This window comes from Pan troglodytes, chromosome 9, assembly GCF_028858775.2.
Source record: "Pan troglodytes isolate AG18354 chromosome 9, NHGRI_mPanTro3-v2.0_pri, whole genome shotgun sequence".
Taxonomy (NCBI): domain Eukaryota; kingdom Metazoa; phylum Chordata; class Mammalia; order Primates; family Hominidae; genus Pan; species Pan troglodytes.
In genome coordinates this window covers 47,452,768-47,472,014 of record NC_072407.2, presented here as the reverse complement: position 1 = coordinate 47,472,014, position 19,247 = coordinate 47,452,768, and the positions used below count along the sequence as shown (strand labels likewise).

At 37.7% G+C, this 19,247-nt stretch overlaps 1 protein-coding gene across 8 annotated transcripts in view; it reads right to left on the bottom strand.

The window, feature by feature from the left end:
• TTC17 (tetratricopeptide repeat domain 17) overlaps window positions 1-19,247 on the bottom strand; it is a 135,924-nt gene that overhangs the window by 38,761 nt on the left and 77,916 nt on the right. For 7 of the 8 annotated variants that reach the window (XM_009460257.5, XM_001157497.7, XM_009460261.4 and 4 more), the window contains 5 exons: window positions 12,234-12,493; window positions 11,609-11,762; window positions 7,740-7,860; window positions 5,622-5,781; window positions 4,598-4,681 (listed from right to left, as the gene is read on the bottom strand). In XM_009460257.5, the coding sequence (XP_009458532.1) occupies window positions 4,598-4,681; window positions 5,622-5,781; window positions 7,740-7,860; window positions 11,609-11,762; window positions 12,234-12,493 (779 nt within the window). Of the gene's footprint in view, window positions 1-4,597; window positions 4,682-5,621; window positions 5,782-7,739; window positions 7,861-9,284; window positions 9,892-11,608; window positions 11,763-12,233; window positions 12,494-19,247 lie in introns of those variants that run through there. The other variant, XM_001157068.7, reaches the window with a different exon arrangement.

Below are 19,247 nucleotides of genomic sequence, written 5' to 3'. Positions count from 1 at the left end.
TTTCTTTTTTTGATACTCTGAAATATAGCAGCATTGGAAATTTTTGGTCTTTAACGGTTTGTAAAAGTCCTCTGTGAAGTATCTGGGCCTAGTGTGCTTTTTGGTTGGAGTTAACTATTTTTTCCATTTCTTCTATGGCAATCTTTCTGATTTAGATGCTGTTTCTACTGAGAAATAATATTTTTAGAAAACTACAGTGCAGCATTTTTTCTGCATTGTAGTTTTCTAAAAAATATTATTTCACCTAAGTTTTCAAACATATTTGAATAAATTATATGTTTTGGTTAAAGTAGTCTGATTCTCTAAACTTCCTATTTTTATGGTCATGTCCCCCTGCCTTTCGAATTTTATTTTGGCAATCTCCTTTTCCTTTATTAGGTTAGCTAATGATGTATCTATTTTATTGATATATACCTCAAACTCAACTTTTGGATTCATTGTTTCTACTGATTTTCTGTATAATTAATGCATCCTTTTTCTTTGTTAATTCTTTTGCTTTTAGTTTATTTTTTCATCCTGGTTTTGGGTGTTTAATTTATATCTTTTCTTCTTATTTTTCATTTTTACTGACACAGTACTTAATGCTATGAAAATTTCTCTGAAAACTGTTTTAGTCTGTTCTACAGACTGTTATTTTGTTTTCATGTATCTTCAAGAAATTCTAAATTTCTTATTTTCTCTTTGACTCAGTAGCTGTTTAAATGACATGTTTTAGAATTTCCAGGTAGGAGGGCTTTTATATTGTTAGTTATTATTATTATTATTATTATTATTATTATTATTATTATTTTTTGCATTCTGGCCAGAAAATGCTACTTTTATTTTCTTCCTTGGAATTTGTTCACTGCTCTGATATAATTTTCATGAATGAATATTCTATGTTCAAATGACAAAAAGATGTATTTTCTATAATCAAAGTTCAGAGTTTGATATATCTAATAAGATCTACCTTACTGATTATGCTATTTAGGTCTTTATATCCTTATTAATTTTTTGTCTGGTATTATGTGGTATATTTTAATCTGTTTCTCTGAATCTCCCTGAGTCTCTGCTTTATGACATTTGTTTCTGGATACATAAATACTAATTATTATTACAAATTTATTGTAAACTGTAGTCTTTAGCATTTTAAAGTATATTTCTTTGTCATGTCAAGCTTTTTGATCTAAGTTTTTCCTTGTTAGGTATGGAGATCATAAACTTTGCTCTCTTATTTGCATTTGCCTTGTATGCTTTATCCATTCTTTTATTTTTATCTTAAATCTTGTTAAATTTTATTTGGATATTTCTCGAATACAGCATAATGTTTGGCTATGCTTTGTTAAACAATTTGAAAATATTGTTCTTTTAATAGTTAAGGTAAGAACATTTGCAATTATGGATATAATTGTTTGTCCTTGGTCCCTTGAATCCATCTGTTTAATATGTGTACATGTGTATTCTTTTACTATATTGTCTATCTTATTTGCATACTGTCTATTTTCAGGTTATCTTTTGGTATTTAGGAAGGCTTGTATTGTATCTATACAGTAAGGCCTTTATATAATACCATTACTCTCCCTTCCTTCATACTTTTTTTGGGCTATATTCTGTTGGTCCCCTACTACGAACAGTATGGAAATTACCTGATAACCTTTTCTTACATTTCTACCTTTCCTCTCCACCAGCATTTAATTTGAAGTACCATTCTTTAATTCCCAACCAGTACCTATTAAGTAATCAGTGAGCTTATTTTACCTTTCATATATTCTCCTATTCTCTCACCATTTTTTGATAATTGTACTATACCTACATTTTCAGAGCTCAAACAATCCCCAACTTAGGATTTTTCAACTTTATGACAATGTGAAAGCAACGGGCATACAGTAGAAAGCAGTACAACACTCTTGCGAGCTGTAGCTGCCAGTCAGCCACATGATCACAAGGGTAAACAGCTGATACTCTATAATATACTGTGCTGCCAGATGATTTTACCCAACTGTAGGCTAATATAAGTGTTCTGAACACATTTAAGAAAGGCTAGGCTAAGCTATAATGTTTGGTAGGTTAGGTGTACTAAATGCATTTCGACCTATGGTATTTTCAACTTAACAATGGTTTATCAGGATGTAACCCCATGGTAAGCTGAGGAGCTTCCATAACATACGATACTGTCTTGCCTCTCTTAGAGCCATTATTCAGTCTTGGCTCTATAGACAAATATATAATGCTTGCTACTAGTCCCTTATACCAATGCTGCTCTGGTCATTTTGGCTGTCTGAAGCTTATCTCTAGACAGTCTTCTCAAGAAGGGGCTCATGGAAACAATATTTGTTACATGTTAATGGCAATTTGTCTGTGGACTCTATATTGATGGTCAGTTTGGTAGCATATAAAATCCATGGCTCTTCTTTTTTTATTCTTTAAGTATTCTAAATATGTTACTCCATTGTCTTCTGGAATCAAGAGTTGCTGTTGAAAAATCTGATTATATTTTCTTTCTTTCTCTCTTTTTTTTCTTCCAAGATGGAGTAATTTTGCTTCAATAAGCACTGCTGTTGACTGTTCTGGATCAGTTTTCTATGGCACACAGTGCACCCTTTTAACAAAATATATTTTATAGAAATAGAATAAGACTCAAATCTTATTTATTTGAATCTAGAGCTTAAAATATGTTTCTAACATGTTATCTTCAATTTTTCTTTAACTCTCTATTTTATTTTCATCACTTGTCACTTCTGTCCTCTATGTCCCTTTCTGTGTTTGTGATGTATTCCTCTTGCTGCTCCTTCCAATTTTGTCGTCAGTTCTGTGACAAAATTTTTCTACTACTGACCTGTTTGGCCTGGCACTCAAGTTTAATATATTTCACTTTTCTATCTCCTGTTTTTATATCCATTGCTAATCTTTCTCCTGTGTTTTTATATTTTTGCTTTGTGATCTTTATTTATGCAGGCGAATTTTTTTTTTTTTTTGAGACAGGGTCTCACTCTGTTGCCCAGGCTGGAGTGCAGTGGCATGATCATGGCTTACTGCAACCTCAACTTTCTGGGCTCAAGCGATCATCCCACCTCAATCTCTCAAGTAGCTGAGACTACAGGTGTGTGTGAGCATTTTAATTTTTTTGTAGAGATAGGGTCTTGCTATGTTGCCCAGGCTGGCTCAAACTCCTGGGCTCAAATGATCCTCCTGCCTTGTCCACCAAAGTGCTGGGATTACAGGCATGAGCCACTGTGCCTGGCCTAATATTTTAATCCATGGAGAAAAGTTCAGTCTGAATTATAATGTGTTCCATGACAATATTTTCCCGCTGTGTGTTCTTTAGTAAGTTTTGCTGCTTTTTCCTATGGTTTTCATTCATTCATTCATTCATTATTTACTGAGACGGAGTCTCACTCTGTCACCCAGGCTGGAGTGCAGTGGCGCGATCTTGGCTCACTGCAACCTCCGCCTCCTGGGTTAGCACTGATTCTCCTGCCTCACTCTCTCAAGTAGCTGGGATTACAGGTGCGTGCCACCACACCCGGCTGATTTTTGTATTTTTAGTAGAGATGGGGTTTCACCATGTTGGCCAGGCTGGTCTTGAACCCCTGTCCTCAAGTGATCCACCTGCCTTGGCCTTCCACAGTGCTGGGATTACAGGTGTGAGCCACCGGGCCCGACCGGTTTTCTTTTATTTTTGTATCAGTGCTGTGTCTGCTCTGTTTTTATTACTCAGGATTTTCCTGGTTGGGCTACCTGTAGAAAGTTCCTTCAGGTAGTAGAATTTTGCTGACGTTTTCTGAAATTGCTAACCCTGCCTGAATTCTGCTACAATTCATCCTGTATGTTTTTTGTGTGGATCATAACCACTTTTGGCAATCCTTACGTTTTTTTGAAGTCTGGGGATCATGTGTTTGCCCTAGTTTCATTATAATTGGAGTCTGCTGATGATTTTTCCATGTGCGATACCCGGAAGATGAAGGAAGTTGCTATCTCACAGTGTTGCATTCATACTTGAAGTTGGGTTGATTGTTTAAATGACTATGTTAAATTAGCTCTTTAATATTATACAGTAATAAAGTAGAGAGATTCTTAGCCATAAAGTAATAAAATTAAATTAAAAAACCCCTCCTCTTTACACAAATATCACACAGAGGAAGAAAAGGAGTCTTAGAACCTCTCAATGATATTTTCTGTAGGCTCTACGAAAATGCAATTTGGTAAATATTTTGTTTCATGATTTCAAGAGAAAAGACATTTCAAAGTGTGTTTCCCATCCATCATCCAAAATACCAAATATTCTTCACCATCAGAAGAATATCTGACTTATTTCATATACCTAGATTCCATGGTTTCCAATACTACCACCTCTATACACACATACTGGGGTAAAGAAGAGAAAACTGACTAGGTAAGTTTCACCACAGAAAGCAGGCAAAGAGACAGAAAAGAATATTACCCAAGTGATAGAAAAAGTGACTGAAACATTCTGAGGGGAGTTATTTCACATTTATCCTTTTAGCCACCAAGTGCTAAGTAACTAACAGAAGAGGTTAGAGACACTTAGGAGCAAATAACTTAGAAAAGAAGTTAGAAGGAGGGCAATTGTTTCCAGCTTTTCTGTGGGGTGACTTACCTTTTCCAAAACTTTGGCAATTCGGGTGCCAATCTGTTCAAGCGACTGTTGTGGATATTGGTCTTTGCCGAGATTTTGTAATACCTGGAAGGAAGGAAGATAGTAGATTAGAAGAATGAAAACGATGCAGGATCTAGATGATACTGCTAATGCTGAGTTGGGCACTGTACCACAGAGGCAAACTGTTTTTCTGGGATACATGCTGTGGTCCTATTGGTAAGGTAATCTATGGAAGACACATTTAAGGCTGTTTTATCATCCCCTCAGCTCTCCCACATTTAACAAAAATTACAGAATGTAAAGCATATTCATTATAGCAACACTAGAACACAGAGTAAATGAAATAAACTATGTGTAATCTTGTCATTCAGACATGTAAAGACATATAGAGAGGTATTAACAACCACTTTTAATACCTTTATATGTCTTTCAGATATTTTTCTATGTACATTTTTTTCTCACAAAATATTGAATTACACTGTATACTGTTACCTATGTTTTCACATTATATATTGTGAAAATTTATTCAGGTCAATAAGAATATTTCTATATATTTTCTAATGGTGCCACTGTATACTATCTTACATCTAACCAAAATTTATTTAACCAATCCTCTACTGTTGGATACTTGTGACGTGTTTTTCCAATTCTTCTAGGTATATGCTTTGCTAGGTATATATTGGGTCTGCTTTCCTTACCCTTCCTTCTTAAAAATGTCAACAGGAGAATTAACTGCCCCATACATTTTTCTCAAGAGTTGGTATTTGACGGCAAGGCAGAACTACCCCCCTTGAGGGGTAAATCAGAATTAAAATTCCATGGTCATAAAGAAAAAAAGAATAATAAGCTCAGTCCCAGGGCCTGAAAGAAATCAGGCTTGGCCCAAACCCACCTAGGTGATGCCTAACTGAAAAAAGCCCCTATTTTTTTTTAAAAGGCCTGGTCACCTGGGCTTTCTACGTAGTATCAATGTGCATCCTAACTGTGAGGCTAAAAAACAGCCTGAACAAAGCCGAGCACTCACCTCTGTTAACTGACTCTCCCCTGTGTAGTGCAGGCTGGCTCGGTTGGAAACCCCATGCAAGTGGTCCAGGGTATGCATACTCGTGGGGAGATTGCCATTGCAAAGAGGCTCCATTGCTGGCTGCTGTATAGGGGTGGCAAAATCTATGTGTTCTGTGATGCTGAAAAATGGAGATTACCACATTAGCTATGGGAAATTTTTGAGTGGGTGGGAAAAGAAGAGAGACAGCATTAACAATCAAGGAGAGACAGCATTAACAATCAGCTCATCATAGCTTCAACATGCTATCCCCTGATTTTAAACGAAGTAAGTTTTCTTCTAGGATTTCTTCTTCCAAGATATAAGTGGTGATAAATACCCACAACTAGTTATATCTTTTAGTTTTCTTTTATGCACAGCAGCACATTCCTCCCCACAGAAAAAGTTACCTAAAGCTTAGACAGTAAATCTTATAGAGATACAGCCGTACATTGTATTTAGGTGTAAGACTAAGTACTTCCTTTCATTTTCCCACCATATACAAGCTTACTATTATAGACTATCATATGCACTAATATGACGAATTGGCACTGCCATGTTTTACTTGCAGCTATTTAAAAAGTCTAACAATTATTAGGCAAACATTCACTCATTATTTATTTACAGCCTATTCCATGTCAGATACAAGGACTATAATAATGAGTAAAACAACATAGTTAGTCCCTGCTGTTACCATGTTCATTCTCTTGTGAGTGATTCATTTATTACATGTGGTAAGTTATAAAAGATAAAATATGGTGCAATGATAATACACTCCAGGAGGATATATGTTGCCTCTGCACTGGTGGAGGAGGGTAGCTAGTGAAGGATTCTGTGGAGGTAAGATTAAGTTGAGGCCAGAAGGTTTAGTATGAATTAACCAGCTGAGAACCCACAGTGAGAACAATGCCACAGACAAAGGAGACACCACGTGTGACAGCCCTGGCAGGAGAGAGGGCAAAAGAGAGGATGAAAAAACAGGCAGGGAGCAGATCAAGAAAGGCTTTATGGTCCACTTTAAATAGCATTAAGAATTTCCTAGAGTGCTTTAAGAATGATGTGACTTATATTTGAAGAATTCTGAGTACTGTGGAGAGAATAGATTGAACAGAGGCAAGAGTGAACAGAGCAAGAGGACCAGCTAGGAAGTACTGGATGAACCGACGTAGGGATGGTTATGCTCTGGTTTGAGGAGGCAGCAATGGAGATGGAGAAAAGTAGGTGGTTTTGAAAAATACTCAGGGAGTAAAAGTGCTAAGAATTGGTAACAGGCTGAATTTGAAGAGCAAGGGAGGAAAATCATTAAGGATAACTCCCAGGTTTTTGGCCTAAGCATTACTGGAGCTATTTACTAAAAATAGGAAAAGAAAAAACAAAACAAAAAAACCCAATAATTTTTTAATATGGAGAGTGGGCAAGAAAATCATGACTTTAGTTTTCCCGAGCATGGGGTGCCTGAGTGCAATCTAGACAGACAGGTCAGGGAGACAGACAAATGAGTTGAACGCATTGTAAAAAGATCTGGTCTGGAGATACAAGTTTGGGAGCTGTTAGTACATCTTTGTGTTGATTGGAATTTTGGGAGTAGATCAGTCTGACTAGAAGTGATTACAAAATAAGAAGGCTTGTGGTAAATCCTGGGGAACTCCAACACTTAAAGGGTAGAAAAGGGGTCAGCAAAAGAGAGCGAGTGTCCAGTGAGGAAAAAGCAGTTATCAGAGGCATCTACTATGTCTTGGTAGGTGTTTGCAAATCTGGATTTGCTCTGGCTCCCTTACAACTGCATGATATTCATGAGAAACCATGGGTTTTGTGCTTCTATAGAGAGGATCCAGTCTTCAATTCAAACTAAGCAGGTTACACATGGCTGCTAGATAGCTTACAAAGGACAGGTGAAGGCACCGGGAAGGGGGGCACACTCACTGCTTTGCTACAATGGGTTGGGTCCACCTGGGGGCCATGGTCAGCATGGTCATCCTTTGAAAATTCAGCTCTAGAAAGGATAACTCTTCTACTAGCTGCTAAGAGGGGATCCTTAAAGTCAGCTGGGTTCAATGGGACTCAAATGCCATAAAGGAGGGAGAGGCTTAACATACTTACTCAATGTTTTTTGAAGAAACTGCAAGCCAGGTACTCACGATGGCAGTCAGCTCTACCCAGCGGAGTTTGAGGCATTCGTCCGGGCTGGGCCATCCCAGACGCTGGTAGTCACGTTTTTTTCCTGGAAGGAAAGTATGCCATGAATCCACACAATTGCAAAGGAACAGAACCCAAAGGGCCTTATGCCCTGGTGATTACTTCACCCGGATTGGTGTATTTGGAGGTGCTAGTCATTCCTGTAGTCTTTAACATTTCCCCCATCTATGATCTAATTAAAATCTCGTCATTATGCAATGGAACTAAAGATCATCTCTGAGTAAAGATAGGTGGAGAAGTAAGAATAAATGAGTCCTTTGCTAGATTTAAGATTGATCAACATGAAATAAGGGGTTAAGGCATTCTTCAATGTTAACATTCTTACCAAACTTAATTTTTGCCCCTCTGTATTTTGATTTTATAAAGACAACTCCAACTTAGTAGAAACATTTATCTCTAACGCAGGGTTTCTCAACCTGGTATTATTGACATTTTGGGCTGGATAATTTTTTGAGGGACCTGTCCTGTGCATTGGAGGGTGTTTAGCATCATCTTTGGCCTTCACCCACTGGATGGTGGTAGCACTGTTCCCCAGATATAACAACAAAAATGTCTCCAGATATTGCCAAATGTCCACACCCAGTAGAGAGAACCACTACTATAAAGAAGAGCAGCAGGGAGTAATGATGTTAATGAAAGATTATCATCTCCTCCCAGCCCCCACCACACCACCACAGTCCAAGAACCAGCCTGGTTATCAACTATTTGAAGAGCACTTCCTGTGTATTCAGATCCCATGCTAAGTGCTTTACATCCTTAACCTCATGAGGTTAAGTTTTTTCCATTTTTCTTTTTTTAAGTTAGAGACAGCACCTTGCTTTCTTGCCCAGGCTGGAGTGCCGTGGCATGATACTAGCTTTCTGGAGCCTTAACCTCCTGGACTCAAGTGATCCTCCCACCCTGGCCTCCCAAAGTGCTGGGATTATAGATGTGAGCCACTGCATCTGGCCTGAAGTAGGTTTTAACCCTCATTTCTCAGATGAGAAAACAGAGACTCAGAGAGACTAAGTGACTTGTCCAGGTCACCTGGCTAGCAACTGGCAGAGCTAGGAGTCTGTTTGACTCTAACGTGTATGTTCCCAATCAACAAGCTATTTAAAGCTACAAAAAAATTTAAAGCTCTGTTTATTAATATCCTTCGTAGGTACCACCTTTTGGGTGTGGGCCCTTTACTTACATCAAATCCCCAAGAAAAGAGCAGAACTGTCTTGTCTGGGAAGGGTTTTCTGAAGGAGTTATAATGGAATAGGCAGGAAGGAGAACTTTAGTTCTGTATAGCGCTTTTTATATTATAGGAATTTACCAACAGTAGAAAACTGTTTGAGGTACAGGCAGGGGTTTAGATTGAGATTTTAACAAAACAGAAAGGAACAGTTTTGGAAGAGTTTCAAATTAACTCTGTTTAAATTAATAACTTAAATAAGCCATAATTTTCACAAAAAATCTTAATTTTTCTTTTACATTTAATAATTTCATTTGAAAAATATTTATTGAGCACCTGTTATAAGGGGCTGAGAACCATAAAAGACACTAGGGGTACAGACAGGAATAATTAAGACGGCCTGCTCTTGAGCTCACAGTCTAGTAAGGAAGGTAAACATAAACAAATCATTACAATACAACAGGAAGAGCTAGAGCGAAGATATAGAACAATTGCACAGAGGAAAGAGTAACTAATTCTGCCTGAAGGTAACAAGGAAGAGATGGCACTTGATTTTGAAGTTTAAGGATGAGTGATATTTTAGCACGGCAGAGGGCAGAGGGGGCACAGGGCATTCCAGGCAGAGGGAATAGCATGTGCAAAGGCACTGAGGTAAAAACATGAGCATGGTTGGTTCAGAGAATGGTGTTGAAGGGTACACAGAGGCGGGCTGTAAAGGGTCTTGTACACCACACTAGGAAGTTTGAATTTTATCCTGTAGGCAATGGGAAGGCTTCAAGCCCACATCTCTCCATCTGGTTCACAAGGATATCATAAGAGGCTCTGTTAAATGCCTTGCTGAAATCCAGTTACATTATGTCTATGGCACTTTCCTGGTCTTCCAGTCTAGTAGCCCTAACCAAAAAAGGAAATGAAATTAGTTAAGCATTATTATTAGTTCTTAGAAAATCTACAATGGCTCTTAATGATCTCCATTTTTCCCCCATGGGCTCACAAACTATTTAATACTTTGCTTTATAACTTGGTTAGGATTTATCATGAAGCTGATTAGTTAGCAGTGAATAGAATCCATACTAATTTGAAAATTGGGTTTTTGAATCTCTCTAGTATTTCTGTCCTCTATGCTTTAGAGCTTTTCACTTTAATGCCAATAAGTAGTTCCATAATCTCATTTGCAAGTACATTCAATGCCCTACTTGGGCCCACCAACTTGAATACATTTAAAACTGCTTAAGTGCTCTCGTATCATCTCAACCATATTCGGCTTTAGTTTTCACTTTTATAATAAATTTTTAGTTTTTTGTTTATAAAAGTAATATAGGCTTATTGTAAAATATTTAGAAAATGGGAAAGTCATACAGAAGAAAATAAAAATCACCTATAGCTCTGTTAGCACCCAGAGATGACCGTTTATAACATTTTGATGTATTTCATGCTAGTTTTGTTTCTATGTGCTTGTTTATTATACCATATTTCATCAAATCTAAGATGCTGCCAACTGTAAACATACATTATTTTACAGGATTTAAGAAAGAAAAACAGTGGCAATTATTATATAAGATACTATCAACTGTAAGATGTATTCCAATTTCAGAGATATTGAAATGTGAAAAAAATGTAGTTGATGAAATATAGCATAATGATTAAGGTATTCTCTACATTTACTACTTTATAAATTGCTTTTCTTTACTTACTATATTACCAATATCTTGAGTGCATACTATGCAGCATAGATGTGTTATGATTTATTTAGGCAATTACAACATTTATGTTGTTTACAAATTTTTATTATAAGCAATCCCATGATCAATAATCTTTCTACTTACATCTATGGCACTTGTAAGATGATTTACTTAGGGTAAATTACTAGAAGTAGAATAACTGGTATATTTTTAAATTTTCTGATGCGTCTAGTCAGACTACCCCAAAATTCACTTCAGTTAAATAAAATGTGTGTTACACATTTAAAAACAATTTGATAATCAAAACTGGTATCTTACTGTTTATGCCTGCGCTCCTTTGATTGCTGATGAGGTTGAACATCTTCTCAAGTTTAGCGGCCATCTGTGTGTGTGTGTGTGTGTGTGTGTGTGTGTGTATGTATTTGGTGAACTGCCTATGTACGCTGCACGTATTTTACTGAAATACTGTATGTTTCATATTGATTTGTAGGTGCTCTTTAAATGATACTGATACCCTCTGCTTATCATATATTCTGTAAATATATACAAAAATAATCTACAAAAAAACTTTGCTTCAGTCCTTTGTCTTATTTTGTGGTACTTTCCAGTGTCAGAATTATTATTTTCTTTCCCTCTCTCTGCCTTAGAAAGTTCTTTCCACATGGAAAGAGCATGTAAATATTCACCTAATTTTTCTTCCTTTATGATTTATTACACATAATGTTAAATCCACTGGAATTTGCATTTCCATAATGTTTTAGAGTTTGAACATTTTTTTCATTGATACAGAAGATAGACTGGTTTCTTGACCACACTTTGCCCCTTTATCATCTCATCTGAACTATTTCAAGTTACAAATACAACCTTTGTGAGAAATGAGATAGTGACATCTAAAACAAGAAACTGGCATATTAAACATTCAAATTTACCTTGTGGCCCAGGAGATGCCACCTTGGGGCCAGTGATCTCTAGGTTTGCTTGGTAACGATGTCCATTTTCTATCTGACCTGTTTCTACTTTTTTCCCAGGAGTTTTCTTATGATCTCCTTTGGGTTTCTTTACACGTTTGACCTGGAATGTAATCTGGGAAACAGAAACATGTTAGGGACAAATGAGACCAGTGATCAAATCTGTCAATGATTTGTGAATACTAGTTTAAGAATAACCAGGTACTGTGCTCAGGTTAAGTTCTCTCCTTGAGTTTAATTCTTAAAGACCTAAATAAAAAATGGTTAGTGAAATGAACAAAATAACCTAGTCTCGAAGAATGTATAGAAGAAACCGAAAAGAAAGATGTCTGAACTGGACAGTTCCAAGTCTGCAGGCTCTGACAGTGGCTTCACACCCATCCCATTTCCTCCTGCCTCCCAGAAGAGCCAGCAATACATAAGTAACATGAAATGCTTCCTCCCAATAAAATTCCAATGTGAAGGCTGTCCTGGAGTGTATAGCCAAGTAGTGCCACATATCCAACAGAAACTTCCCACTTTGCATAGTAGGATCCCCTGAAAGGCACGGGCTACAATTTTGTGAGAATTAAGTTGGCAAACTTACCCATTCTGTTGCTTCGTCATCTTCACTTCTGCAGTCTCCATAGCAAGAGCTTCTGGCCACTCCATCCTGGGGACCTTTCTTCAGCACCCGTATTCCTTGTAAGTCTAGACGCCGCCCTTTCATCTCTAGTGCACCCCCAAAGCCTTCCAAAGGCCATGCCTGTTGAAATTCATCCACCAAAGCCAGTATTTCTTCTGACATTTTGGTTTCATCTGAATTCTCCATCTCATCAGAACCATTGCTCTCCTCAACCACCGTACCTGAAATTCAAGGGCCAGCACGTTAGTAAAAGGTACATAGTACTCATTCAAGACCTTGGGTGACTCCAACCCTGCTTTTGGAGAAACGTTTTGGCTCTGCTTAGAGGCACTTCTATAGCCCAATGTAATAAAAATACCATTCAGCATCTTCAAAATACATAATAAAATACCAACTTTGTCATCTAGCGTTTGCCAAAAGCCTGGCTGAGAACAGTGGCAGCTAGAGAGCAGGCAGTCAGAGATTCTGTTATTAGCGAGCATGGGGACGGGTATGTGATACACTGTTTTTTAAAAAAGATCCACTTGCTCTACATTCAAAACATAGATGGCAAGGATGAAGCTTATTATGTTATTTAATATATGGGATTCTTCAAGGTTTATTCAAGTATCTGGACATAGCTGTGTGTCCAGACCATATAGCTGGCTTAATTGCCTTAATTGAAAAATGATTTGTTTAATGGAAAACTATCCTAATTCTACATGAAGGCTCCCATTTTTCACTAAATGGCTGATATAAGAAATAGCAATATACTACAATAATTTCTTTCTAAAATGATTACCAAGATATTATTTAGGTGGCTCAAGTCTCTTACATAAAGACTCCTATGGAAGACTCTCAGTGTAATGGCCTAGCAAAAATTCTCTCTCCTGAGAACTCAGTATGTTTCCTTTATTATCCAATGAAGGTTACACAGCCCTCTTGAGTTCTCCTCTAAGCTTGAATAACAAGGAAGCTCAGGCAAAATTAGCCCGAGTTTCTTAATAGAAGGCTTTCTTTTAAAAAATTCTTCACTACTTAACTTTTCCTGTTTATTTTGAATTGGCTGGATGTTACACTGTGCATTCCATGAAAGTCATCCCTAGTCCCTTTAGGAAGTAGATAGGGTACAAGAACAAATAACAAAATGTCTCCTTTTGTAACATGTACCCACAGGAAAACCTGAGAACTCTGGGTTGATACCTCACAAAATGCCAGTTTCATTATTCTAGTGCAATAATCTTCAGTTGGTAATTCTGGCTTGTTCAGGGATTTAGAACATGGTATTATAGCCATGCACCACATAATGAAGTTCTGGTCAATGATGAACTGCATATACCATGGTGGTGCCATAAAATTATAACACTGTATTTCCCCTGTACCTTTTCTGCATTTAAATATGTTTAGAGACACAAATATTTACCATTGTGTTATGCTTGCCTACGGTATTGCAGTACATAAACATGCTGTAGAGGTTTGTAGCCTAGGAGCAAGAAGCTACACAATATAACGCGGGAGTGCAGTAGGCTATACCACCTAGCTTTGTGTAAGTAAGTACAGTACACTCTATGATGTTCCCACGACGGCAAAATAACCCAAGGACGCATTTCCTAGAACATATCCCTGTCGTTAAGCAACACATTGGAAAAAATTCATGCTGTTTAGCTACGAAGAGTTCTGCAAACCCAGTAACCCAAGGTTATTGCTTCCTTGTGCTCCTACCATATGGTAATATTTATCGTTATTTAAAAATTCTGAGAGAGAGGGGCTTTCATTAATGGAAACTGATATTCAAATGAAGAGAGAATATGGAGCTCGCTGAAGCCTTCTGTTGCTGGTAGCCATTAAGCTCTTCTAAAGGCTGCTGGGGTTGGGGCGAAAGCAATTCCTAAAAAAACAACACTAAATATGTACATATTTTTATATTTTCTCCTCACAGGTGAGGAATAAGTAGATTATAAGTGTGCTCTGAGTTAGCAAAAAATAAACCAAACTTTATTGACAGCCTACTATATGTCTATCTCTGTAAGCTGTAGGTGGGAACAAAAAAAAAAATGGAAAGTTTCTAACCTTAAGAAATGAAATATAATGAATTTATAATCAAGTTGGAGACAGACAACTACATACATGAAATAATAAGAGAAAAATTAATTTTTTTTTAGAGGAAAAAAATATTTGCATGTAATCACAAAATGCTTCTTAGAGAAAGGCGGACTACCTGAGACAGGATTTAAACAGACAGAGTAGAGGGTCAGGGAGGTCACTCCCCATAGGGACTTTTTTTTTTTTTTTGAGATAGAGTCTTGTTCTGTTGCCCAGGCTGGAGTGCAATGCAGTGGTGTGATCTCAGCTCACTTAAACCTCTGCCTCCTGGGATCAAGTGATTCTCCTGCCTCAGCCTCCCAAGTAGCTGGGATTATAGGCGCAGGCCACCACACCTGGCTAATTTTTTTGTATTTTTGTAGAGATGGGGTTTTGCTATGTTGGCCAGGCTGGTCTTGAACTCCTGGTCTCAGGTGATCCGCCCACCTCAGGCTCTCTAAGGGCTTGGATTCAGGTGTGAGCTACTGCATCCAGCCTTCCAGAGTTAACAATTTTTTTTTTTTAAAGCATGTAAGCATAGACTCATTTGTCTACACACATACATACAGGGACAGTAAAGGCACATGTGAGGGCATTACCAATTTCAAATTAATTAGAATAAAGAATGTATACAGGGGATAGTAACAAATAAGATACTGAGGAAAAGGTAGGTGATGTTACAAATGTGTGGGAAAGTCACGAAGAGGATTTGTTGTAAAGGGAGCCTCTTGTTTCTTAAACAGAAGAATAACAGGATGAGGGCCATAATAATTACAAAGGTTAAAGTCTTAGCGTAGTAAATCAGTTTGTGTATTGGAACTGGGGTGTTGGACAATGAAAGAGAAGACAGAAGACAAAGAGACCAATTAGAAAGGTATTGAATAATCTTTATAAGAGTTACAGAAGTAGGTTGTCTTAAGGTAAAGGGAAAAGGAATTTTTAAAAAAGAGAGGGTAAAGAGGTATAAAAGGAAATGTTAATGGAGAAAAATTAGTAATAGGATAGGCTCAAAGGTGATTTCAAGATTTTTCAGTCTAATGTGAAAAACTGGGATTTTTAATATATGACTATAGGTTTAGAATCTGTGAATATGTAAACAGAATGATATTTATAAAGACAATGGAGTTAGGAAAGGGCAACAGGATAAAGAGTTGGAATTGTAGACACTTGTCATTAATTCATGAAATGTTTGTTGCTGTATCTAGCAATGTGCTGAGGGCTGGGTTGTAACAACCCATGGAACTTACAGTCTAGACAAGAATGGATGGAGGAATGTATCTTCAGATATTGTCCTATATAGAACACTGTCCTACACAACTGTCCTATACAGCTGAAAATACAGAATTCTGGTTTGGTGAAAGGTCTGGATTGTAGAGAGATCTCAGAAGGTTTCAAATTATGCTTGAAGCAAGAGGAATAAGTAAATCTTAGGCTTGCTGCTTGTAGGACAGATGGTATGATATAAACTGAAAACAGAGCCTATTTTTTCTTGATTTTCGTTACCAAGCACCATTTTCACACTGGGAAAAAGAATAAATATTGTGAAGTTGGAGAGAATGTGAGCATCCACAGTGAGGTTTATATGAGTTCACATCCTTTACTGAGATGAAGCCTATTCCAGGGTAGTGAGAAGGTTTATACTTGTATCTGAGCCATATTAGGTACTATCAAGAATCACAGGGACTAGGAGAAGTGTTAAGAGATGAAGCTACGGGCTGGGTGCGGTGGCTTATGCCTGTAATCCCAGCACTTTGGGAGGTCGAGACGGGCAGATCACCTGAGGTCAGGAGTTCGAGACCAGCCTGGCCAACATGATGAAACCCTGTCTCTATTAAAAAATACAAAAATTAGCCCAGGGGTGGTGGTGGGCACCTATAGTCCCAGCCACCTTGGCAGGCTGAGGCAGGAGAATGGCATGAACCCAGGAGGCAGAGCTTGCAGTGAGCTGAGATTGCGCCACTGTACTCCAGCCTGGGCGACACAGCAAGACTCCATCTCAAAAAAAAAAAAACAAACCAAAAAAAAAAACAAGACATGAAGCTATGCATATGTAGTCCTGTTGAAAACAAAAAGAAGCTTGTAATGTTCCACACACATCTGGAGATTCATGTTTAAGTCTGTGCACCTCACTTTAAGAGATATCCAAAGCAGAGCACATTCACAGAAAATATACTTGGCAAAAGTACTCAAAACCACATTAAATGAGGACAGACTGAAGAAGTCGACGGGGATCCAGTGGCAGGAAGAGTAGCTGATATATTGCACCAAAAATTCGGGCTTGAAAAGATTTTGAAAAATTCCAAAGAGATTACTTCAAAGACAATGAAGAGACTAGATGCCATAACATAAGTTATTCAAGGAAGTGAGGACATTTAACTGAAGAGAAGCAAAGACATAGGAAAGGAAGGTAGGCAGGAACAATAACCATCTTCAACGCCTAAGGGAATGTGCTATTAATGAGAAACAAGACTGGCGCTGTTAGCCTCATAAGACAAAACTAGAAATGAGAGGCTCAATATTAGGAAAGACTTTTGGATCAAATGACAATGGTTATCCCGGAAGAAACTGGGATCATCATACCTGGAGTAGAAACAGAAGCCAGTTAATGGCTGCAGAGGACACTATTGAGAGGGAGTGGAATATCAGAAGCCAATTAACAGAAGGTGACTATATTTGATAAGAAACAACATTAACAATCTTGGAAGAGAAGTTTCAAGGAATTTAGGGAGCAGAGGATGGAAAGATGAGTGCTAGATTCAAAACAAGACAGAAGTAAACACAGCCATAGAAAGAGGTAAAGAACACAAATTCAAAGAGATGGCCAACAAAATCTGACCGACAACATCTTCCTCCAGAAAGTCTTGCATGAGTAATATCAATGGGTGCCAGAGTACTTAAGATTGTGGCTTCTGAAGGCAAGTAAGGCACATACTATCTTTAATAACAATACTGTAGAAGGAATATGTCCCTTTGTCTCACAAAAGAGAAAGAGTATTCTAAGGAATTAGACAAACTTGATTCCAAATTAAGATTACCACCATACAGCCGGGCGCTGTGGCTCATGCATTTGGGAGGCCAAGGTGGGTGGATTGCCTGAGCTCAGGACTTTGAGACCAGCCTAGGCAACACAGTGAAACCCCATCTGCACTAAAATACAAAAAAATTAGCTGGGTGTGGTGGCATGCACCTGTAATCCCAGTTACTTGGGAGGCTGAGGCAGGAGAATTGCTTGAACACGGGAAGTGGAGGTTGCAGTGAGCCGAGATCGTGCCATTGCACTCCAGCCTGGGTGACAGAGTGAGACTCCTCAAAAAAAGATTACCACCATAGGGCCTTGGGCAATTAATTCTGTCTTCAGTCCTAGGGCTCTCTTTAAAAGGCAGTGATCTGATTTGAAGTCAGATTGGAAAGCTGCAGATATGCTTACAATTTAACATATAAACAATGACATAAAATTTCAAGCCAGTAATCAGAAAGCGCAAAAGGCTTAGATTAAATCATTCGGATTAAGGTAGGTAGGGAAATCATTCTCTTCTGAGCAGAAAACAATAATCATGAGTATTCGTTGCCACCAGTGGCGTTCTTCCTTTTTTTAGCTGGGTCACTATAGCAAGAGAAAACCGGGAACTCTGAGTAGATAACCCAGAAAAGCAAACAGGGAATCTTTCCTGTAACAATTCTTGTGCAAATATATTATGGCTCCCTTGAACTGAACAGATGTTTACTGATCATGTACTATGTGTACGTGTTAGTAAAGACTTTGACTCCTGAAGATGCAATTATATCTACATTTGTAGAACATTTACTGGGTTCTGAGTACCAGGCACTAAAATAAACGCTTCCCAAAGTTATTTCATTTAAATACTCAAAACCACTCTATACAGCATTTTTGTTGGTTTGTTTTTAAATAAATGAGGTAAGAAAGGCTCAGGAAGATTAAGTAACTTGCAAATCTGATCAGATTTACATTTTAGAAACAACTCTTTGGACGCACAAAAAGTTAGTTAACAGTGGTTGTTTCCGCCTTTAAAATTCTGTATTGATTACATGTATTCTCTTTCTTCACATACAGACCAAAATAAAAGACTAGATTTAGAGAGCCAAATTAAGACGCTACTGCAATAGTGTAGGCAGAAATGAAGAAAGTCTGAATTCAAGCAGTGGCAGTGGGAATAAATGAAGAGATATAGATGCAACAGGTCTGAGAGACTGACTGGATACAGTGGTGCCTGGGTGAGTTGTGATGTTCTTAAGAGAGATCAGGAATACAGAAATTAGAAGCATTTCAGAAAATAGGGCCAATATGAAGAGGAGTTCAATTTTGGATATGCTACATTTAAGTGCCTATGGCACATCCAGATAAAGAGTACGCTAAAAAAAAAAAAGTAGAAATAAGATCTGGAGTTGTAGAGAATGTCTCAGCTGAAATATAGGTCTGCAGACACTGGTGTAGTCAAGGGTATTTGAATCACCAAGAGATAATACATAGAAGGATGAGAATAGAAGGTCAAAGTTAGGATCCTGGATAACCCAACAAATAAAGGGCAGAATAAAGCGTAAGTGAAAGAAATTTTAAAAGATGATGTGTGGATAGAAGAAAGCTAAGAGCAAGTGATATTCCAGAAGCCAAGAGGAAAGGAGAGAGTTTCAAGAAGTGGGGATGAGTTATGCATGGTTCCAGATAGAGTAAAGTGGTCAAGTGGGTGAATACTAAAAAGAAGTCATGCGTTTTGGCAATTCTGATAATCTTAGCAAGAACTGTTTAGTACAATATAGCTCAAAATGTGGGTCATAAAATGGAATCTTAGGAGAGGGCGTAATAGGTAAGCCCACTATTCCAAATCTTCATGTTTTACTGGGTTTAATGTAAAAGCAACTTATCTTCCTTTTATAATGATTTACTCAATATACTAG